The sequence below is a fragment of the Pseudorasbora parva genome, chromosome 3 (genome assembly GCF_024679245.1).
Source record: "Pseudorasbora parva isolate DD20220531a chromosome 3, ASM2467924v1, whole genome shotgun sequence".
Lineage (NCBI taxonomy): Eukaryota > Metazoa > Chordata > Actinopteri > Cypriniformes > Gobionidae > Pseudorasbora > Pseudorasbora parva.
The window spans coordinates 41355675-41381184 of NC_090174.1; the positions used below are offsets into that span (position 1 = coordinate 41355675).

The following is a 25510-nucleotide window of genomic DNA, read 5'->3' on the forward strand; positions in this document are numbered from 1 at the left end:
GTAATTTCACTGTGACGCTGGCTGCACTGAAAGCACTATATATATATATAAGGTGCCTTGAATTCATGAAAGAAGACTCGAGACAAAATTCCACTTAAAATGGGCACATTTTACTGTAAAACAGATTAGGAAACATTTCCAGTGTTCACTGCTGTGAAGAGGTTGTACAATGAACAAGAAACAGTTTTAGAGCAAACTACCTTCTTGAATACAACGTATCATTGTCAATACTGTGAACACTGACCTAAAAAGATAGAAACTATGAGCTTAAGCTCGGTCATTTAAAGTAGCAAAATGACAAGATGAGCTCATTTGCTTAAGAAATATTGACCATTTATCTGAACTAAACACCATTATATCATATCATATCATGTATTTGGCTATGTAGCCAGACTAAGAAAACCATACATGTTTACTGTCAGCACTCTTCAAGACTTTCTTAGAAATTGTAATATAGGCTATATTAAAAGTATTATCATTGCTACTGACAATGCTTTAAAGTGATTTGTTTCACCAGCTAGGCTTTGCAGAAAATAACAGACATTGCAAGACTTAAAAGAAAAAAACAGCATTTCTCTTAAAACTACCATGAGCCAAAGAGTCTAATGGTGCAATCGTGATGTTTTCAATCATTCAGAATTTAATCTAATCAACTACTCCATATAAAACAGCAGGACAGGAGACACAAGAATACATTTGAAGCGGTGTAACAGTCCAGACATAAAAAAAGAAGAAATCTTGATGTAATGTTCGGTTAGACTTTATTTTAAGGTGCCCTTGTTACAGTGAATTTATACAATTAAGTACTTAATTAACAACACGTGCATACTATAATTAGGGGTAAGAATTGGTTAAGGTTAGTTGCATGTAACTATGCATACTTTTCTGTTGTAAGTAACTACATATAAAATGGGTAACAGGGACACTGTAAAATAAAGTGTCTAATATTCATCATATAGGTCAAAATCAGGCTGTGGGTGTATTTTCTCTTCCCCAAGCGGGTAGCACATCAAATCCACACCAGAACCATATAAACATTCTGCAATATTTTTAAAATTCTCTTTAAATCTCAACATATCAGGCTTTGCTTCACAAAGTCCAAAGGGAACTAAAAGTAATATTGTTTTAATTACACATATAATGCATCTCAGTGCCTATTAGCAGCACAAATTACCATTTTGTTTAATTGCTTTATATATTGGAATCATCAATAATTTGTAAGGTCAACAGAGAAAAAACTGCCTGAAGCCTTTAAAAATGATTGCCCGAAGCTCAATAACACCCTATATGCCTCTCTCCATTGTGCTGCAAAACCATTGGCTGTGGTAAAAATAAAACAGATGCTCTTGGAAACATAAACAGCATCCAAAAGAAATTCAGACAACAGTGTCCTAGAATCAGCACAGTCTGTCCTAGAAACAATACAGCTCATGTTACAATGTCTATTGCTACTGAAAATAGTTTGGAGAGATGCACAACAATGGATTTATTATGAGACACATGCATGTTTTAAAATGCCTTCTTCCACCTTGTTTTCATTTCCTAAATCTCACCTAACATGGCATAATGACTATACGTGAGCTTTCAGATGAATGATACAATCAACACGAGGCCATATGGCGTACACTTATTGCAAAAGAAGGGAGGTCTTCACACATTACGTTTCACACCTGACTTGCCATAGCTCTTGCAGAGTCCTTATGGTTCTCATGTGCCATTGGCTTAATCAGTGACAAGAAATCAAATTATATGTTCTATTGCACCCACAGATCATATATATATATATATATATATATATATATATATATATATATATATATATATATATATATATATATATATATATATATATATATATATATATATATATATATATATATATATTCATAAATATCTATTTTACAGTCTATTATGGTACAGCATAAAATTACTTTGGTAGAAACAGTGCAGGGAGGATTACATGAGTTTGAATACCAAAATACAAATCCATATCAAGACATGCAATCATCTAAACGCATCCTTAGTAAAGAAGTGGTCGGCTGTTTTTGTGTGATTTAATCCAAACACACTCCGTTCCCCCTATGGCCCTACGGATACACAGATTTTGTGCTTTATTTGATTTCCGGATCGTCTGCACAAGTGTTCAGAGATGAAAAGAGATGTGATGGATCAACACAAAAGCAGATATGCATCCTCAGATGACACCTCGGTGCTCCTGCCCACATCTTTAAAGCTAAAACTCACTCACAAACACAGACATTGATACACGTGTAATTCTGCACATATACTCTCCGCGGCTTTATGCTCTAAATATAGCGATATTAAGGATGTTTTCCCTGTTCGCTTCCATTGGATGTTGCAATGCATTCTCATCTTCACGTTATTACACCAGTAAGACTAACCACATTGCACATTTTTTATCTGGCAGCTTTTGATGAAATGCTTTGGACTGTCTATTGCACCAGCTGCTGCTGTTTTGCACTTGAACATCCACTCGTGATGATTAAAGATTACAACTATCTACTGTTCTATCAGTTTGGTGCGTCCAAAACACACCCACGCATCAACTACAGAGATTCGAGAACATTATTCTCCACAGAAAACCACTTAAAAAGCTAAATGTATTATTCTGTATACTATGAAAAAAGTAACATTCGGTACCACTGACTACTGAAAAGAGAAATACTGCAGATACAATTGCACTTATTTAAGTTATCCTTCACCTACAAAGAAAACACCACAGAACGGCGTGTGACATCACATCAAATCCACACAGACGCTTATGACAAACAAAGAGACAGAGAAATACACAAATATGTCACGATACGAGCGTAAATTCACTAAATGTCTAACATTGTCTATATTTATTATTCAAATGTAATCAAATTTTAAATCGTATTCAATATTTTCTTAAGATGCTAGAAATATTTGAAAAATGTTGAAGCTAATATGAACTTTATCTACACATGCCTTAATGTTACACGTACATTGTGTCATTTTATGGAATTTAAGACAACGAATCTGTAAGTCTACAGAAATCTAAAACGTCTAAATGCACACAAAGCCCCTGATACAGATTTCAAGTTTTATTTCAACCCTACTCAGGTAGCTCAATCCTTTGGACTGAACAACTTCCTATTGGATTTTGTTATTTTTTATAAAAGTTTCTCTTTCATCTCCTCTCTCTATCTATCTAAAGATGGTACAGTACAGAGGGAGGTCAGTTAAACGAATAAAACCTGAGTTATATCCCCTCTCGTGTATCCTAAACAAAAAACACCACACTTTAACAACCAAAACAGTGCAATATTATGCTGAAAGTTAAGTAGATTTAGAGATAGCGTGAATATGTACATACAACATTAATGTAGTTCCACAGTTTATCCTGCACCTGTAGATAGTAAATAACATAAGAACCTCTAGTCCTGTTTAGTAAATGGCCTTGTTTCACTGTCCCTGCTAGTTCACCACAAAAACAGCTACTCAAATACTAAAGAAAAATTAAATCTGCTCTTATTTGTCCTTCTTATCACAGCTTTTTTCAGTTCTCAGAGAAATTGAAAGCATTATTTTCTAGACCTCACACAGGCTAAAAGATAAGACCTGTTGATATCTACTGAATGTTTCTCTTTCAGGCTGATAGCTCAAATGGATGGGGTGAACACAAAGCACCTACAGTAACAATAATGGCTCCTTCCCATCTTGTTACATCTGAGGGCAGAGAATTTGAACGTCTTCTCAATGTCATCCATCCATCCTCATCCTCATCCTCATCCTCCTCCTCCACCTCGGGGCTTTTCCGCCCAGGCTTTCTCTCTCTCTCTCAGGAGGGAATATTGCCGTGTGGGCCCTAAAGTAAGCTACCTGCCACTTGGGCTGCTTAAACCAACGACACAGTATCACAGAAGGTCATCGTAGTCGAGAAGTTTGGAGTGCTGGCGGCTCTTCCACAAGCGGTAGAGGCGGAAGTCGAAGTACATTTCGATCATCTCCTTACCTAAGAGTGGAGAGAGCACAACATTTTTAGCTTTCCTTTAAATATCAGACCAAAAAATCCCAGGCAGCACATCACACATCTACTGTACCGTCCGCTGTGTAAAATAGGTCTACATTAGGAAGCCTTTATAGGCATTTGTGGGTGTTTTAAATACAGTTCTCTATTTAAAACAGTGGTAATTATCCGCAACAGTGCAAATCAAGCTGTGTAGAGTCCATAGGGGACAAAGGAAGACAGAAGAGGAGGGAGGGGAGCGAGTGGGCCTCCTGAGTCCAGGGAAGAGACAGAAACAGTAGGAGAAGATAATGAGGATTTAATTAGGGAATAATTACTGTCAAATGTCAAATCAATAGCTGTGGCATGGATGAAAGTTGGGGTCAGAGTTCATGTGGCACATAGAACTCTCCATACTGTATGTGATCTGCCATGCAAGACTTATTTAAGACCACCACAAGCCAGATGTACAGATACATTTTATATTATTGTAAACATTATTATCATGTACATAATTATGTTTCATAGTTTGTTTATTGCATGTGTGTCAGAATATAAGAGGAGTCATCTCTGTTGTGTGTGTGTGAGTACACTCACCCTGAGCTGACAGCTCCAGAGGAGACTTAAACTCAATAGTATGAGGTTTCATCAGTCTCTTGAGGTTTTGAAAAAGCTGAGGATGAAAGAAAATTGAGCTGTTTCACTACTTTTCACTTTTTCACATTTGTTAAAGGGATAGTTCACCCAAAAAATGAAAAACTCATACAGGTTTGGAACAACATGAGGGTGAGTAAGTGATGACACTTTTTTTGGATGAACTATCCCTTTAAATCCTCAAATTGTCAAAATAACTTTGGTATTGAATCACAATATTCCCAATAAAGACTATTACAGCTATATCTTTTAATTATCAGTATTGATGCAATATTCATGGAACATGAAGGTTGATTACAAAATAATGCAGATACAATATAAAAATTATATATTTGATATATATATTTTAATGAACACAAATAGATCTATATACACAGTATGATTATTTGTATACAATAACTTAGTGTATTATATAGTGTTGTGTATATCTAATATGTATTTTGTTTTAAATACTTGTTATTGATATGAGTTTATTATTATTAGTTAATTATTAAGTATACTTAATAATAATTAACTAATAATAATAATAGTAATTATTATTATTGGCTTACAAATAAAATATTTTTTCCAACAAGTTTCCAATAATAACAATAATAACAGCAACATATTATTTAATACAAATCATATTTTAATAATAATACAACTTTACTGCTTAATTGTATTATTATGATTATTATATATTTACTCACTTAATATAATACATTATTATTGGCTTACTTATTATTGTGTGTATATAATAACAACTATTGAACAACAACAACAACAACAACAAAAGCTTTTAACTCACTAGGCTGTCATTTCAAAATGGCCAATCCATAAGTCTGTAACTACTAAAAGCTAACCAAAATCTCTGGTCGACTTGATAATTTCACTGCACAGGCTGCTAATAGAAGCCACGCAGCGATGTGTGTGCATCATAAAGTAGAGGGAGCTGAACAGGGCAACTGGTGGAGTGTTAAACTGTGTGTTCTGCCGTTCTGTGATCGACCTCCGCTGGAGGGGGTCTGGTAGTGTCAATGAGAATCCTTCATATCAGGACAAAGCCTGTCATAGTGCATTAATTGCCTCCTGCTATTCTCCTCCCAATCCTTCGAACTTCTGTTTCTCTGCTTGCTGTCACTATAATCTCTCATCTGGGCATCTTTTCTGAGAGCCATTCCTCACCTCTCTAATCGATCCTGAACGCCACAGAAAGCCTCATGAATCCAGGCTCAGCTAATCAATCTCTTTCCATTGTAGTGAAGGCCAGGCCATTTCTATGACATTACTAAACCACAGTGCTCACATTAAGAATCCTCTTTCATCAGCATATACAAATATGACTCATATCATTAAAAGCAATATTAGCAGCTCAGAATCAAAAAACAACAGCAACAATTAGACACAAGAGGAACTAGCTCAAAGCTCATGCTTATAATGATGATGTGCAAATTAGGTCCTTCCTTTATTCAGTAACATTACACATGCTCAGGCAGACGTTACAACCTTATTAGTTTTCTTGTATTGAACACTTAAGACATATGGCCGGCTACTGCTGCCTTGGCATGGCTAATAGAAAACAAATCACAGAGACAGTGGACGTTATCTGATGCTATCCCTACAACAAAAGTGCAAAGGCAGGAGTTTAAAGGCACAGTTCACCCAAAAATGAAAATTCTCTCATCAACGTGCTGTTCCAAAACTGTATGACTTTCTTCTTTGAATCACAAAAGCAGATTTAATAACACACTGGTTGCTCTTTTCCATTGAATTAGGCTAAAAAAGAACATAAAGGCTACAAAGTATCTGCATGATCCCTCTTTAAAAGTGATCTCTTTGATATGGTTCATAAAACGTGATTTGTTCATGGATCGGACTGATCTGGTTCTCAACTCATTGACTCATAACCCATATGGTCTAGTTATATGACACTTTTATGTAGCGTTTGCGTCTTTTTTATTAACTGTAATTGTATGGAAAAGAGCAATGCGTAAAACAATACTATTTCATACAAGTTTGGAATAATATGAGGGTGAGTAAACGATGACGGCATTTTAATTTGAGCGGGACTATTCCCTTAAAAACAGAGAGAAGGCATAGAGCTGTGGGTTGTTCTCTGAACCTGGTCAGAATCTATATATAGCAAGTTCACTGAAGCTCTTTCTTTCCCCTTCAGAAGAAGCAGTGCACTGCTGAGAAGCCATGGGGGGAAATTGGTAAATGCAGCGAAAACGCTTCCATGTTTCTTTTTTTTCTCCTTCAGCTATATTCTCTCTGTAGACCTGCGACAGAAACCGACTGGATGAAATGCTCACGTGGCAGAAATTTTAGTTTCGTGCATGGTTACGTGCACTTCAATCAGGGACTGTGTGTACTTCAATCAGGAGACTGCATCCAAATTTGTTTACCAAGTGTCTGTCATACAGGTGCACCATGGCGTTGTCAAATCTCAGCATAATGGTGTTGCAGGGCACTAACTATGCTTAAAATTATCTGTGTGATTTGAAGGAATACTTTGTATATAGATCTGGAAAAATAGGACAACATTTCTTTTGCCTCACAGCACCTGTCCGTGGTTTAAAACTCATCAGTGCATCAGACAACATGTGTGTCACATATCTGTCTGGTTCTGTTGGGTTTTTCCCATGTTCCTTTTGTCTCTGTTTCCCGCCACTTGTCTGTTTTCATAGTCACCCTCGTTAGTTTGGTTAATTATCATCTGTGTCACCTGTCCCCCTCGTTATGTCTGTCATCAGTGTTTGCATTTAAGTTCCTCCTCCTTCAGTCACTCTTTGTGCGGTCTCACTTTATACTACGGTGTTTGATGTTCTGTTCTGAGATTATTTAAATAAAGCCTGTTTGTTTTGGAAGTCTTGGATCTCCTCATCTCTGATGCATCACACACCCGTAACAATGTGTGTTCGAGACCATAAATATGCATATGCATTCATTCCATTACAACATTTGGACGCCTGTGATTTATTTATAATCTCACAGTCAATCATGCAGCCTCCCAAATTTAAATCTGACCTGACCCTTCAGACTTCATATTTCAAAAAAGAGATTTGAATCTGATCTCAAACGATTTACAGATGCATCTCGGATCAGGTTTGTTTTTTGACATTTAGTGTGATAATACCACTGTGCCATTTTAAAGAACCTTGAAGTATGACGTAAATACTTGGGGTGTAAATCGGCCTGATAAATTTGCCAAAACCTCAAAATTCAGTGATACGATTACGATCTGTTTTTAAGGGTATAGGTCTAAAAATAAAAGTTATAAAAGTTATAAAAGTTATTTAGTTAAGGGAAGTGAGAGATTTTCTCTTTACTCTTTTGTTGTTTGATTAATGACAAAGGTTTATTAGGTTGCTGTCACTTTAAGAACATATGCACTGAGCCATGAATATATTGATACACTTGTGTTTTCTTTCACGCTAATGCATGTCAAAATTATCTTTTTTTTAAAAAGGTATCTATTTTACATTTTGCATTGATCCATCGTATTATTAGTCATTTTATCAATATATCGATCCATAGAGATGTATTGTTACACCCCTAGTATATACCATGGTACTTATTCAGTGCCATCTGATACTGTGGTATTACCACAGCACTTTTCTCAAAGTGTGTATCATTATAAACCCACATCCAGCATGGCACAACTGAATACATGTCCGGAGCTGTGGTGGCCAGAGGCAACTGTCAGTATGTGCCAGTGATAGACTGCGTGTGTGTACATGTTGGAATGTGTGTGCGTGTGTGAGAGTATATGAGGCAGAGAAGTGCGAGGGTGGAGGGGTGACAGACTGTCTATCTGTCAGTTGCTGAGCAGTTGCTTGTCAATCTGGCACCCTCGTCTCCTGCTATCATATCCCTGCCTCACCCTGAACACACTTCCAACTGTCTTCCTCTATTTCTCATGCACACACCTGCCACAGCATTAAAGTACATGAAAGCATGAGGCTGTACAGTAGCGGCAGCTCTGCAAGGGTGCTAAAACTCATAAATTAGTATGAATATAAAGAGTATGACTGTATACAGACTATGAACGTAGTCCTTCAATCTATACACTGAATACTAATCCCATTCCCCCATCTTTCCCTCATAATTTCCTGTCTCGTCTTTATGAAAAAAATCCTTTGGTATGAAACAGTGGTTAAAACACAAAGGGAGGTGAGTAGATATTAGCTACCTTTTCTCCATTAGCATTGCCGAGCACATAGCAGCCCATAATGTGAATGAGGTTGGGCTCAGGATTTAATAAACTCATGAATCTGCCGAGTCTCTTCCAGAACCTGCACACAAAAAGCTCAGAAGGATTACAAATTAGGGCTACACGGTTCACAGGTGATTATTTATCTTGATATTGGCATCACAGTGATCAGTTTCTTTTCATTGAATTCACATTAAAAATGTATTTAGAGCAGGGAAACAGAATGTCATCTTCAAGTAAGCCACACATATAAAATAAATTGAGCTGAGCATCAATTATATAATCAGTTGATGAGGTCCTCTTTGCAGCATTAAAAACAATCATTTAAATTTTGAATGAATTATACACTGTGTCATTGCACGTTTACATAGCTTCACAAAACTATTAGCGCAAGCTCCTTGACAGTCACTGATCATTATACAATATTTAATGAATTGGTCTACAATAAATCATGTATTTACACCATATTGTGGCTTGTTGATTATAATGGGAGCTTTCTAGTTTTGTCACACAGAACAATTTTGACGATACAGGAGTGTACCAAAAGGCCATTTTTCACATTTAATTAACAAAGATGTAAATGATTATTAACTATAAAAAAGTGACAAAGATTTTCCTGGGCATGTTCTCTGAGAATATTTTTAGTTTTTATCTTTTTTATTTTAATACACTTTATTTGAATGGCCTCCCAACAGACATTCTACTGACTATAAAGCCCTTTTCACACAGATATTCCAGAAAATACACTGATAATGTGTATAGGATAGTTTGTGAATTGATTACATTTTTTAATCGTGATTATTCACTCTTGTTATGTGATTAATCGTAATTAATTGCACGCTTATCGTAAAATAAAGCTTATGCCATTTATCTTTTTTTATTAAAAACATTCACTTTGTCATCATTTTCTATATCTAACGAAGCAAACAATCAGAAAACACTTTTTCTGCAAGCTTTAAGGACAAATGGAGACTCCAAATGGACACCAAATATAACGAGTCCATATAATTATATTACGTGATAAATGTATACACACCTAAGCGCCCATGAAAAAAAAAAAAAACATTACATAATTCACACTGATAATTCATATGTGTGCAAAGCAACAATTAGATTGTTTTCATTTTAGCCGAGTCAATTAAGCTGCGATACTGAACAGGACTATATGGAGATGCCAAAAAAACTCCTAAATCAACCGCTTTGACTGCATTAACAAATCAAACATTATCCTTCCTGAGTGTGTGTGGAAACAACGTGAATGTACTGTGTGTCTGTACAGGAATGCAGAATGAGATCAGTGATCTAGAGAGCGTACACATGGTGTGTTCATTGTGACTCAATATAACAGACTCACATGGTTACTGTACAAAACCAAAATTGCGTTCTTCAGAAAAGAAATCGCAGAATATGACAGAGCTCATGTTTTAACACACACTGGAATAAATAATTAACTAAAAGCGCAATGTCATTTATTTTCTCTGTTCTCTCTGATATGTCTGATGTGATCAGTCTGGCCTTCTTTACATTAGTGCTGGTTACAATGAATTCAATTCCTGGATCACTGAACACTTTACCCAAGTTTAACAGCTTAAAATAGCCTGAGCACAAACAGAGACGCAGAATCGGGTTAAAGAGTTAGAATGGAAATTTCCTCAGGGTTACAGGTGCTTGTAGATGCTCAGTGTGAATGCTATAAACTCTGACTTCTAACTGCGTGATAAAAATTATGTTAATGATGCAGCTTCAAGTCAAGTTATTTTAATGCATTGAGGGATTTAAATCAAACGAATGCGTTAACGCGTTAGCAGTGAAAGCCCTAGTTTCACACATATCCTGTAAAGACACATGACATCGACGCAGCGTCTTAATATTGCTTATGATTTATGATTTCTCTCTCGAGAAACCACACTTCTGCATTGTTTTTCTGATTCGATCATCAACTAGCGCATCACGTATCATTTCACAAGCTGGGGAATGATCTCAGCTTCAGCGTCATCACTACGGCACAGCCCTTTACGACATTGATCCTTCCTTTTGATCACACAGAGCACATTCCGGGACTGGTCATCTGACCAGAATCCACTAGGGATGCACGTCACGATGATTAAAATATAAAAATAGGCATCGGCCGATACGAAGAAATGATGCCGATATGCCTTGCCGATATGATAACGTGTTGATATTGCGCCTGCAATAATTCACATGTGCAAGGAGTGCTATAGTGATAAGATCATGTCAGCACTGTTGCCATTCTTCTAGTGAAAACAAGCAAATACATGGCATGCATTGTGATTTATATTGACAGTTTTTAAATGCTGCCTTGAATTTGTGAATGCATGTACAGAAGGACGTTATTGTCAACAACTGTCCTAGCCCGAAACGAACACAATCGCATCTCCCCAGTCTCTAGCGCACAGCAGCCTCCACAGCAGCAGAAGCCTTTTATATACAGTTTACTAATCTGTAATACAATGTTATAAAATGGATGATGAAAAACAAGGAGCTCTAAAATAATTGTATATTTTTTTTATTTTAAGCTAAAGACAACATCAACTGAGGTCATGCCACCCCCATCCCATGTGTACAAATGTTACATCCAAAAATGTAATATTTAGGTTACAACTGCAACTGTCTGGGGTGAAAAATCACTGACTTTATTATTGTTATTATTGTTGTCAAAAATCAAATATTGTGCATCCCTAGAATCAACCCCCGGGATGTCCTTGCGTAGAAGGCACTGGCCGTTTTATGGCAATTTTCTGTATCAATGCACTGTGTGAAAGGGGGTTAAGTAACTTTGCAACTTATTCTACTAACCGGAACCCTAACCTAACAGTCTTCTAATAGTATGCTGACATGTAGTTGTAAAGTTAACGTATAGTTAGTAAAATGTCTAAAATGGACCAACGAAAAAGTGTAATCAAACATATTATTTCTAATAGTAATAAATATACTAAAACGTATATTCATCTTTCATCGTTTATGTTAAACCACATTTATGTTGTGTTTTATTAAGGTGGAAATACTGAAGAGGGACCTTAAAGTTTTGTTTTTGTTTGGGAAATCTGGGAAGGTGGTTGCATGTGTTGCATTTTCAAATTTTAAGCCTAACGCAAAAAAGTTTGGCAATGATGAAGTTCACTTGGAGAAGCATTTACTGGGAACTGAGCAAAAACTTGCTTATAAAAGCTCATTGGATCTACATGTATCGCACAAATGACCTGTAGTATTCTTGATTCAATTTGGCAATTTTTGCATCCCTGAATTCATTGCGGGAGCCACCACTATAATCTCAGTTTTTTTGTTTTGTTTATTATTTGTGCAGAACTATTACAAACAAAAACAAAACCGTTTTGTTAATGCAAACACTCACTGTATCATGCCCTCCTCCTTCTCTACTTTAGCAAATGTGGCCACTTTGTTCTTCAGTAGGTAGAGATGACCTGGACCTCCCTGGAGAATACAGAGAGCCAATTATAAGGTGAAAAATAACATGCACATAAATACTCCACATGCACACTTGTGAAAAAGCAAGATATGTAAATAATCACACACATATTTTTCAAACCTGACAGAAGATGAGCATGTTCCAGATTTTGCAGCCTTTTCTGTAGGCGGTGAGTTTCTTTTCAATCTCTTCTGAAGAAGAGAGAGATGAGAGAAGACAGATAGCAGAGAGGTGGAGAGGGAGGCAGCAAGGGAATCATATGAAATTACAGCCCAGCTTTTTCATAGTAAACAAACAGCAGGAGTAAACATTAGGCATTCAAAAAAAAACAAAAAAAAACTGTTTGGCCAATTAACATGTACCTAGTATATCATCGAAGGTGGCGTGTTCATGATCCTGCGGGCAGGAAATGGCAAGCATAAATAACAACAACAACAAAAGCTGCATAAATGTAAGATAGGAATTATCAGTTGCTGAATATTATGAGCCGTTTTTCTTTTAACATAATTTAAGCATAATATATGCACTGAATCACTAGCTTGGCATTACAAAGCAGTTATCAGCAATCTCGAACAATGATGATTTGCACTACTAAAACTTGCACATGAGAGCTGACTAGCAGACATCATTAGTGGTGCTTAACACGAGGGGCTTAATACTGATGATCAAAACTTTGATTCTCTTTGATCCGGTGTATGACTGCATCATTAAACTATACTCACATAGAGAATGGGGATTATTGAGGGGTCATCCCGGCGGATGATGTTGGGAACGTACTCTGCCTTTGGTACTTTTGATGAAATTAGCTGTTAAAAAACAAGGATGAATAAAACACACTTGTAGTAATGAGCACATTGATGATCAAAAAGCTTTATTTTACATTTAATGAGAAATTGACGACTTCATAAGAAGGCAGTTGGCCTGTGTCAAAACGAATGTGGGTGATGCACGTACCATGATTTTTGGTGGGATGAAGTCATCGTCCTCGCAGGCTGCTCTTTCCGACTCTCTCTCTTCCTCCCAGTTGACATCATCACAGTCTTCTTCATCCAGATTGCCAGACGACGCCTGGAGGTCTCCACCTGGGGAAAAGGTAAAATGCAAATACACAGAAACGCAAGCACATAAACAACGAATAAAATGACAGGTCCTATCAACAAGCATTCTGTTGTTCATGTCAGAGAGGTTGGCCTTTCTAACATGACCTCTCCTGCTTGTTTATGAGGAGAAGGTCTTACAAAGCAAGGCATTTAGTGCCATGTAGGACACATATAGAAATCAGAGTACATCTGTTGTAAACATACATTTTACACATGCACAGGTGCTGATGTGTGTGATGAATAGCATGATTTATGAATGAAGCCTCTGAAGAACATCTATCTATCTATCTATCTATCTATCTATCTATCTATCTATCTATCTATCTATCTATCTATCTATCTATCTATCTATCTATCTATCTATCTATCTATCTATCTATCTATCTATCTATCTATCTATCTATCTATCTATCTATACACTCACCTAAAGGATTATTAGGGACCTCTGTTCAGTTTCTCATTATTGTAATTATCTAATCAACCAATCACATGGCAGTTGCTTCAATGCATTTAGGGGTGTGGTCCTGGTCAAGACAATATCCTGAACTCCAAAGGTGATATAGGCAATTTTGAGTGTGGCATGGTTGTTGGTGCAACATGGGCCGGTCTGAGTATTTCACAATCTGCTCAGTTACTGGGACACACAACCATTTCTAGGGTTTACAAAGAATGGTGTGAAAAGGGAAAAACATCCAGAATGCGGCAGTCCTGTGGGTGAAAATGCCTTGTTGATGCTAGAGGTCAGAGGAGAATGGGCCGACTGATTCAAGCTGATAGAAGAGCAACTTTGACTGAGATAACCACTCATTACAACCGAGGTATACAGGAAAGCATTTGTAAAGCCACAACACGCACAACCTTGAGGCGGATGGGCTACAACAACAGAAGACCCCACCGGGAACCACTCTACCATCTCCACTACAAATAGGAAAAAGAGGCTACAACTTGCACAAGCTCACCAAAATTGAACAATTGAGGACTGGTCTTGATCTTGATTTCTGTTGAGACATTCAGATGGTAGATGGTAATTTGGCGTAAACAGAATGAGAACATGGATCCATCATGCCTTGTTACCACTGTGCAGGCTGGTGGTGATGGTGTAATGGTGTGGGGGAAGTTTTCTTGGCACACTTTTGCCCCTTAGTGCCAACTGGGCATCATTTAAATGCCACAGTCTACCTGAGCATTGTTTCTCACCATGTCCATCCTTTTATATCCACCATGTACCCCTCCTCTGATGGCTACTTCCAGCAGGATAATGCACCATGTCACAAAGCTTGAATAATTTCAAATTGGTTTTTTGAACTTGACAATGAGTTCACTGTACTAAAATGGCCCCCACAGTCACCAGATCTCAACCCAATAGAGCATTTTTGGGATGTGGTGGAGCGGGAGTTTTGTGCCCTGGATGTGCATCCCACAAATCTCCATCAACTACAAGATGCTATCCTATGAATATGGGCCAACATTTCAAAAGAATGCTTTCAGCACCTTGTTTAATCAATGCCACATAGAATTAAGGCAGTTCTGAAGGCAAAAGGGGGTGAAACACAGTATTAGTATGGCGTTCCTAATAATCGTTTAGGTGAGTATATATATATATATATATATATATATATATATATATATATATATATATATATATACACACACACTACAAAAGTTTGGGGTTAGTAAGATTTTAGCTAAATCTATCTTTTATTTAGCAAGGATTCATTAACAGTAAATACATTTACATTGTTAAAAAATATTTATATTTTAAATAAATACTTCCTTAAATCAAAGTTTCTTTTAAAACAAGTCAGTCCAACTCTTATTTACTTCAGTTGGCAAAGACAGAAATTGCAAACATGTTCAAATTAAGCATTTGTGTATGAATGCTTTGTGTGGGTGACAAAATCATGTACTACATGTACTGAAATCACGAAAATATACAACATGGGTGTGTGTGTGTGTGTGTGTGTGTGTGTATTTGTGTAGACTCACTGTCTCTGGAGTCATGGAGAGAGTCAGGCTTGACGGGTGTGGGGTCACTCCAGGAACGGCTGAAACTCTTCGCTTTGCGATCAGCAAATGCTAATAACGAAGCGTAGGAGGAAATCATCACACACACTGCTCTTCAACACACACACACTCTGGGCTCTTGTCTGAGGTTGGGATGTGACATGTTTGAGCATTTATCTGCTTTAGGCTGACTACCTCTAAATATTAGAATCAATTTCACTCTGTATATACTGTAATGTTTATTAATGAGAGAGGCAAGGTATTCAGAAACTAAGTCAAATTGCTAGTTGTATATCAGACAGAAGCTTGAAGCATCTGTAATCCCTGAAAATAATTCATCTGACACCATCAATTATTGTCAAGTAATGCCATGTTTGCATATTTGCATTGAAAAATTGCACAAACATACTGACAACATACACAAAACCGTACAAAAGCAGTAACAAACTGACACATACACACACAGACGTCTACAAACAACTCACTCTGGGTCTTCCCCCTCCTGCTGCCCACCATCCTCAAATGTTTCCGGAAGTTTCTGGGATAGAAAGGATTTGCAGAAGCACAGTGGATTGGAAAGAGGTATAAGACAAGGGGGAAAATAACAAGATGGGGGATGGAGGAAGAGAAGACAAAAATGGAAATGTTAAACATACTTTCAAACATAGCATGGCAGATAATGGGCAGGGATGAGTGTTTGAAGTTACACAACAAGCTCAATGCACTCTCCAAACAAATATCCAGTCCTCACAGTTCCTCTGCAAAAAAATCAAAAAATCAATATGAATATATATAAAAATTGACATTTATTATTTTTTATGGAATATTGCAGTGTTTATTATAACAGATTATTTATCTGTGGACATAAAAAAAAAGGGGGGGGAAACAGTGTGACTTCTTTAAAGGGGTACTTCAGCGCTGAGAAGATGAATCTGTATTTAAACTGGGTCATCAATGTAATAGAAATGTGAAATTATTTTTTAATTTGGTGCCTTCTAGACTGAGAAAAGACAGTAAATGTATTTTGTCTCATGTGGATGAAAGACTACAATTCCCAGAATGCTTCGCTGCCCTGTGAGGCCATTACCAAAGCCTCCAACTTGATTACTGTGACTGAGTTGGAGAAGACACTACAACTAAAAACTGAACGTGTCTGTTCAATATAAGGAGTGAGTCACCGCGCGAGTATCAAAGCACTGAGCACTAACGGCAAGAGATAAATGAGCTGATGAGCTCATGATGAGAGCGAGGTAATCGCGACTACACTCGCAGTATACATTCACAAAGCGAGTTCAGTCTGACTTTCATAGAAATTAATTTGAGAAGTTATAAGACTTACATTGCTCACCATAGCTCCGTTTAAATGAGTGCCTGCAGCTGTGAGCTGAGCTGTGAGTGTAATCTCCCATCCCCCATGTGCGGGTTCAAAACATGCGGAAATGGCTCCCTCTGCTGGCTGTAGTCTTTAGCCTTTGGCCAAACATTCCTCCTATGATGCAAATATCGTCAATTTGCGTCATAGGAGGAATTTTTCCAGAAATAAAATGCATAAATCTCTTGTCTCAGGGAGATATGAGGGGGGAAAGCACAATCATTTGAATATACTCCAGGGTTTCTACTGATACAAAGCCATATGCTAATCGCTGAAGTAACCCTTTAATCAAAATGTTTAACGACAGCTCTTCTCTGACTTTTCAGGACAATAATTCCTTCATTCCATTAAACTGTCACTCATATAAAATTACGGCAATTAGCAAACAACGACAACAATGAATCCAATTAACCAATCAATTCCCAATGAACAAAATCAAGTCCCATCCAACATATTTTCTCAATCGAGGAACCGCTTCACTCATGTGCCACAATAGAGAAGATTGCAACTTTAGTTTCATGAAATTTTCAAACTTAAATGTGCCATGAGCCTTTGTGTTTTACAACTGCATACTTTTTTTTTTTTTTTTTTTACTTTTAAATATATTAAAAATTATGACTATAAACAGGAAATTAAACATATTAAAAGGAGAAATTACTCTTTTAAAATCAATGGCCAGTTTTATTCTACATAAGACAGGTGACTGCCTCATAGAAGCTGACATTTTGTGAGATTACATGATCTGTCAAATACTACTCTACTTTATGGGTGAAAAAAAGGGTAAATAAGGTATTTTTTTTAACAACATTGGTAACCAAAAACATTTGATTTTGTGTGTTGTTACATCCACACATAAGGTAACATCAATTTTCAATTACGCATACGTTATGACCTAATGGAAACACAAATCTGTTATTATTTTGCATTTCGATTTTTTTTTTCTGTGTATGTAACATATCTGCCAAATTTCAAACGGATTTCAAATGTCTTACGAGTTATGACCCTGCCTTTTTGGAATAGGAAAATAGAAAATCACCCATTTCACTTCCTACATTTCCTGCCACAACCCTCACAAAATTCAAATGGAATTGCAGTCCCCTTTGCACTTGCATTTCCAATGTCTAACACAGTCAACTGTCAGTCAGGCTTGAGGGCGGAGTTTACTGATATAGTCGGAACGTATGCAATGCCCTTGAGTGGTGGAAAACATTTGACTATTTTTGTAATAAAATCTTTTTACCCCTCTTAAAAAAAGTAAATAAAAAAAAACAATACATAATTGACTGTATGTTCACCTGGCAACCAGATTAAAAAAAAAAAAAAAAAATAAGAAAACTGACTTGACAACATTCAGTAAGCTTTTGTATCAGCTGACAGTAAATTATCTTGAGTTAAAATCAGAGAATCTGTAGAAATCTGATATGATGTGAGTGATGTGATCAAAAAAAGAAAATGACATTAGGCTAGTGACATTCAATCACAGTTCATGTTCGTTTCGTAGGAGGATAATCTGAACTCTGCTTCATTTCAGCATTTTATGCAACATTATTTTTTTAAATGTATTCATATTCATTCAACTATATTTGTATCTTTATTTTGACATTTATAACATTTTCAGACATACATATGCTGCTTAGTTGTGGGGTTCCACAGATGTACCTTAATTTCTTTTTGACAAGTTGACAGAGCAGACTTAGTTCCTGGTTTATGGCTTTGTTTGAAGTGCATAAAACTACACAGCAGTTTTGTTTTTTGCAAAAAATAGACATTTATTGGATATTTCTCTCTGTTTTCCTTATAGGAATGAGTAACGATAAACAGTGATTTTTTTTTTTTTTTTTACAACTCAAGGGCGTGGCATACTTTGCAACTATGTCAATAAACCCAGCCCTCAAGCCTGACTGACAGTTGACGGTGTTAGACTACAGAAATGCAAGTGCAAAGGGGACTGCGATTCCATTTGAATTTTGTCAGAGTTGTGGACGCAGGGGAAGTCAGGCAGCCAATGGTTGATTTTCTGTTGCTATTACAAAATGGAATGGTCATAACTCGTAAGACATTTGAAATGCAACTGTAAATGGACTTTGCCTTTTCATTTGAAATATGGCAGATATATCAAACAGGGAAAAGAAAATCCAAACGCAAATGCAAATGCAAATCACGCATGTGTGTTTCCATTATGTCATAACATATGCGTGCAAAAATTTAAATTGTAATTACAATTGCTTTTGAAAATTGTCCGGAATGTTATTCCGTACACACATAACAAATGATCTACTTCCACACTATATAGTAAGCAGTATATCTGAATTCAGAGTATTCATAAAATGAAGGCCTGGATGACCTACTGATCTACCTCCGGCGAGATTCTAAAGTGCGCATCTGATGGACACTTTACTATCCCATGAGGCCACGGGAGAGGATTTGTGAATGACAGAGAAGCAACCGAACTAACGGTGTAGATGGTGAAAACATGGCAGAATTTCATTCATACTACACGCACTCATACGATATACAACATACTTTTTTAACAGTCTTCATGTAAGTTTCAAATGTAGTACCTTCTATATAGTATGTGATTTTAGGACACAACCTTTAATTGTAAGTGTCAGTGCAGTAAATATGGCTAACAATATGAATAACATGATAGAAAGTGCAAAATAAAAATGTTTTCAATGTTCTTATTTCTGAGTTCTGGTGACTCTGAAACCAGAAAAATTGCTCACAGAAAATTGCCTAGTACAAACTGCCTCATCAGAGAATGAAAGCAAGTTCAGCTGACCTACTCGTTCATCTGACAGCCTCCCTCCTCTTGCTAGCACTCTACACTTGTTCTCCATGCATCATGTCACCATGGTTACATCGTAGCATAGTATTGTAGAGTGTGGAGAGGTAGGTGGTCTTTCCTCATTTGCCAACAAATAATAGAGCAGCTCACACACTCAATGTGGAGCCTTTAAAATAAAGGAGAGCTGGGCCTGGGATGAAATAATGAGGCAATTTGGCTTGTACAAAAAACAGGATCAAAACCGATGGCCACAGTGTAGAGTAAGCATTTTCTTTCTGCAGGCATGACGCAGTTGCACAACACCACCACATTAGAGAGAAGCACTGGGACCTAACCCAGTCAAAATTACTGCGGGAAAACTAATATTCCCGCAGTACAATGAGTAATAGCAGAGGACATTTTTACAGCATGTACTGTTGCTGTGCCACTATGAGCCTCTAATCAAATCCACCAACGTGAACATTTCACAAAAAAGAAAAGGGCTTTTTTTAATATCGCCGTTAAATTTGAGATGGCTACAAAGAGTGCGGTGACAATGCATCTGTATAGTTGTCAGATCTGCTTTTCTCCTTATGCCCATCTTGCTGACAACCTTCTAAACTGCTGTCAAAGTCAATGTGCCGGCTGACAGGAAAAGAGCGCAGATCTTCGTCAAGTTTCAAAAATAGTAGCGCATATCAAGAGAATTATGTCTTTTCAGCAGCATTTTTAATTAGACGCTCTAATGATCTTAATCCTCATTTTTGAGCGTGCTGAAAATAGAGTGATCAGTCAGATCGCCCAAGTGTGACATGTTGATCCTCACAGATATATATATACACATTGCTTTTCATGCCTAGAATATAACATCACACATTTCTTAAAAAGCACAGCTATTCAAATGGGAACAACTCAACTGTGCCAGAAGATTAAGTGCGTGTTCTGCTTTTTTATCAGATAAAGAAACGCAGCACAATTAAAAATACTGAAAAACTAAAATACTAAAAAAGTGCTTTTGATTGGCCACTTATGCCACTTATTTAAAAAATGAAGGCTGTCAAGCTCCAAAATGAAAAAAGGCCTGCCTAACTGCTCTATGATGTGTTCACGAGAAGTAAGAGTTATTGGATTTGTGAATGAATCGATCAACTGAATCCGCTGATGCAGTTCACAAACCAGAATGATGTGTTCACTAATTTAACTCAGTTATTTGGTTACAATGGGTTAAGAGTAATACTATTGGTTATTATCAGCTTAAAGGTTAGTCTGTTTATCACACAAACCTACAGTAGGTCTAATCATCACTATTGATTGTGGTTGCATGGAAACAAGTTATTATCATTATAATAAAACTTAATTTTGTGTTTGATGGAAGAAAGACACTCATAAGGGTTTTGAAAGACGTAAAAGTGAGTAAATTATGGTAGAATTTTCTTTTTCAGTGAACTAAACCTTTCATGTGCAGTTGTTTTGTAATCCTAATGGATGCAACCAATTAACTGCAACCTTGCAGTCAGAGGACAGAGACAGGCATCTACTGTAATGTTGTTGAGCAGCATCATGGGATCTCTGGAGAACACTAAAAGCTATATTCACATACTGCTCTTTTTTTGTTACACCTTTGCTGGGAAGATGAGAACCTCGTATGTATTTTAAATGTTCCTTCAGTGCGCTGCATATTAGTGCTCTCTAGTAAATTCATGCTGGAAGACTTTTTTGATGATCTGCCAACAGGACAATTAGGTTTTACTGGTAAACAAATGTTTTTAAATATGTAAGCCAATTTGGCCAGGTGGAACGAGATTTGCTGCTGTTAGTGTGATACGTGACACTAGACTGATAAGTGAAACTCTGAAAGTGTTCAGTTGTCAGCTGTATCGATTAACACACTCTGACCTATTGATCCAAGCAGCCAAACATAGACAGACACACACAAATACCCAGTGCTTTGTTTGTGTGTGTGTGTGTGTGTGTGTGTGTGTGTGTGTGTGTGTGTGTGTGTGTGTGTGTGTGTGTGTCCACAATGTAAATGGATTTATAAACATACTAAATTATTTTTTGAAAAGTTTTTTTGAAAATGCAAAAATGCAGAATGTTTCCTGTGATGGGTAGGTTTAGGGGCAGGGGCAGTGTAGGGGGATAGAATGTTCAGTTTATAAATCCAGCAAAATCCATTACACCTATGGAAAGTTCCCACAATTCACAAAAACACCACGCGCACGCGCGTGCGTGTGCATGTGCGTGTGTGTGTGTGTGTGTGGTTTTGCTTTCATTAAAGAGCAGTAAACCTGAAATCACTTATATTGCGGGGACCAGCAAATAACTTAATAAACATCAACGATTTTAAAATAAAAATGTTAAAATCCACAGAGGTTTGTGTGAAGGTTAGGTTTAGGGATTTTGTGATAGAAAATATCACAAGCTCTGCATAAAAATGGAAACCACCATCTAATTTTTTTGGGGGAAAAGACTGCTCACCAAGGGTGCATTTATTTGATCAAAAATATGGTAATATTGTGAAACATAACAATTTAAAATAAAAAGCTGGGCTGCTTAATATTTCAGTGGAAACCATGATTTAAAAAAATTCTAGGATTCTTTGATGAATTGAAAGGTTAAAAGAACAGCATTTATTTGATATAGAATTATCTTTTGGAACAAAGAAGTACAGTAAAAGTATTCACTGTCTTTTTTTTAAAACCATTTTAATGCTTCCTTGCTGAATATGAATTTCTTAAAATAATAAAACTGTACTGACTCTCCAAATTTCTATATATCTGCTGTAACGTGGAAACAGGCTTCATGTTGAAATCTCTGGGTTAAGATCAATAAACTGCTGCTGGCTTTCTGCTTGGTAAGCCTAGCATCACAACACCACAGGGAAGTGTGCAATGAAGGAAACAGTTCTTCATGTATAGTATCCAGGATTGGAGTGTGGATTTTAAAGGTCTGAGGCGATACATACACACACACACACCATAATAATACAGTAACACAGTACAACACACAACACCATCTCACCACTTTCTCACTCTACGTGTGTGTGTTTTGGGAAGGCTGCGACACATGACATTTGGGGCAGTAGACAGTACCTCTCCATCAGTGCGGTGGCCTCTTGCTCTCTTTTCCTCCTCTTTCTCTCTGCAATTCCACGGAACGCCCTGCTGGGACCGGTCACAGTGTTATAAACTGTGGGTGTAGGTGTGTGTACGGGGAAAGGGAAAAGTCTAGAGTGGCCACAGGAAGGTTCAAACCACAACAGGTGCTGATCACCACCCACGGGTCAAAAGGACACGGCTACAAGCACGTACACAAACTAAACACTACGACCACAGCAAAGTCAAGTGTAACAGACACTCAGTCACCAACCAGCACAGAGGATAAATTCACAGAAAACTGTAACATCTTTGTAGGAGTGGTTATCATATCTAGCATGCTTCTATTGTTTTTGACAGGGTGACAAAAGATATAGCCATCATCTTTGACAGCTTATGTTAAATCAAACTCCTGTCCTCAGCAGATGAGGTTAATGACAGCCCAGAAGCTATTTTCTGACATTATGTGTGTGTGCATTTATTGCATGTGGATGCATCCTGAAATCCTTCAGAGCCTTGACAGACTGGCGACGGCCTTGGAACTCTGCATGGAAATCTTAAGATGAGTGACTTTTCTGGGGTATGCTCGGGCTATATTTATATATTTTGTGTGCAATATTCAACAGTGATGGCAGCAGTCACCATATTGCTCCTAACAGGGACAGTCCACCATTTTGTCAAAATTGCTCAAATATACCACGCATTATAGTCAAAATACAAGCTCTGTTCCAAAATCTAGTCAACTGTCTACCTAGACCTTATTTTAGGACACCATAGGCAGTCTCCTGACACAAAAGCTATTCTTAAAGGTTTGTAGGTACATTATGACTTTCTTTAAAATATCTTGTTTTTAGCTACAATTTAAGGCAGCGATGCAGATAGAGATTTAATTCAATATCAGAAAGTATTGATCATTTGTATTGAATCAGAAAGTATTGATACAATTTTATTTTTAATTCTATGTTCTAAGTGTTTCAAATATTACGGTATCGCTTGGTTAAAGGTGCACTATGTAATTTTGTTTTTAAAACACAGTCCATACGTCAACAATCCTCCTTTCAAAACGTACTTTTGTCTTACCCTGATTCACTATGGTAAGCCTATGGTAAGAGTTTATAATTTAGACCCTGCGAAATTTACTGGAAATTGCATATATTTGTCACTCGCCTGTGCATTTTGCATCATATCTGTAAACAGAGAAAAGTTTGTTCAGCTATTTGATGTGTGTATTGTGTGGGAGTGGCATAGGTTATTTTGAATCTAGGTTAAATCATCTGTTTTAATGAAAAAAAAGTTCAACAGAGAGTCTACTGTTAAAAAGAAAACATGACAGAGCTCATAATAAAATGAGAATCATCACTGGCTTGGCTTTTCAGAAATGGCGAGAACTAAGGGATTTGAAATGTTGTAAAAGCGTCTGTTTTTTATTACTCAGCGGGTGAGTAACATATTTTATTGAACAGATAAATTGCTATATGTAGATCTATTACAGAGTTCATTGTAAAACATTATCTATTGTGAAGGGTCTTTTCATTATGGTTGTTGTAAACTTTACTTTTTTTTAAGGGAAGTAGTGTGTCTATAGGGGGTTTAGGTACAGCAACGTCTTCAGCCAGTCATCTTAAGATTCTTTCCATCTACATTGGTTATAGTTAATGCTTTAAGAGCAGTAGGATAACATTTTTATCAGCAAAATCACGCAAAGCCAAAATGCAACCAAATAATGTTATTCGAACGACATAATGATGAGGAATTAATGACAGAATTTTCATTTTTGGGTGAACTAACCCTTTAACATAATGTTTAACAAACATATGCTATGTTATGTTGCATTGATTGCCTTAAGACACATTTAGAACAGATCTGAGTTAGGCTGAATTAGTAGTTTTTTAGTTTGCTATACTGAATTTTGTCTTAGTCAAGTTCAACTTTAATAGAGCAAAAGAATATTAACTCATACATAATTGAATTCCTGCACTTTTATCCAGAGCAGTCACCAATGTTTTCATTTCTGTTAGAATGTTAGGACTCCACAGCAAAGTAGCTCAGGTTTTGGAACAGAGCTTCAGTAACTAATTTGTGGTTAAAACAGGCAGAAAATTGGTTAAAACGTTCAAAGGTCAGGCCAACCTAGTAGTACAACAAACAAGGTCTTTCTCTTACACAGCAGCTGAAATGTGAGTAGCGACACCGACCTGGATGACTCACTATTGGTAGAGCAGAATGCGTGCTGTATGAGTTCCTCCATAACTTCAAACACTCTGTCCAATGCTGGTGGAGTGAGAGTTAACACAGGACAGGAGAGGCAACAGCACAGAGGAGCAGAGGGTGGGGATGGAGTGAAGTGTTGACTTTTTAAAACAAAGGGCTAATGTGAAAGGAATACTCACGATATTCTTTACAGCCAAGGAAAGATGCATAATATAAAAAAGTTACAAAGACAAAAGAGAGAACAGTGCTTTAACCATCACAAGAAAACACATGAATTGTAAAAAAAGTAAGTTACACAGGACATAGAGAGAGTGTTTCAAATATAAACACTGGGCCAGGTCTTATGAAAGAATCACTACGTGCTTTATCACCAGTACCTCTAATAGTCAATTACAAAATGACAGCTGTACAGCCAATCACAAAGGACAGAGAAAAAACACTGATTTCCACACAAACTGAAAAGATTCTAAAGTTAAAGTGTCAATTAGAACCCCACAAAAGGAGGGAATGAATAAGTCAGAAAAGAACATGAATTAAGTATAGTTGCAGATAGCTAGTTATTCGTTGACAGGAAGTGGGATAGAGAGGAGCATTGCATGAGGAAGTGGGAGGGCATATTAAGGTTGAGGGGGAGACGACATGCATGTCGGCTGGAAAGAGGTGGACTGCACCC

At 37.0% G+C, this 25510-nt stretch overlaps 1 protein-coding gene across 3 annotated transcripts in view; it reads right to left on the bottom strand.

Annotated features, from left to right (window-relative positions):
• Positions 1 to 1874: 1874 nt before the first annotated feature.
• Positions 1875 to 25510, bottom strand: part of nsmfb (NMDA receptor synaptonuclear signaling and neuronal migration factor b) — a 37429-nt gene continuing 13793 nt past the window's right edge. For all 3 annotated transcript variants that reach the window (XM_067438912.1, XM_067438911.1, XM_067438910.1), the window contains 10 exons: positions 15878 to 15930; positions 15375 to 15464; positions 13243 to 13370; positions 13011 to 13094; positions 12651 to 12684; positions 12409 to 12479; positions 12214 to 12293; positions 8820 to 8922; positions 4589 to 4664; positions 1875 to 3997 (listed from right to left, as the gene is read on the bottom strand). In XM_067438912.1, the coding sequence (XP_067295013.1) occupies positions 3900 to 3997; positions 4589 to 4664; positions 8820 to 8922; positions 12214 to 12293; positions 12409 to 12479; positions 12651 to 12684; positions 13011 to 13094; positions 13243 to 13370; positions 15375 to 15464; positions 15878 to 15930 (817 nt within the window). In that variant the 3' untranslated portion in view covers positions 1875 to 3899. The remainder of the gene's footprint in view (positions 3998 to 4588; positions 4665 to 8819; positions 8923 to 12213; positions 12294 to 12408; positions 12480 to 12650; positions 12685 to 13010; positions 13095 to 13242; positions 13371 to 15374; positions 15465 to 15877; positions 15931 to 25510) is intronic.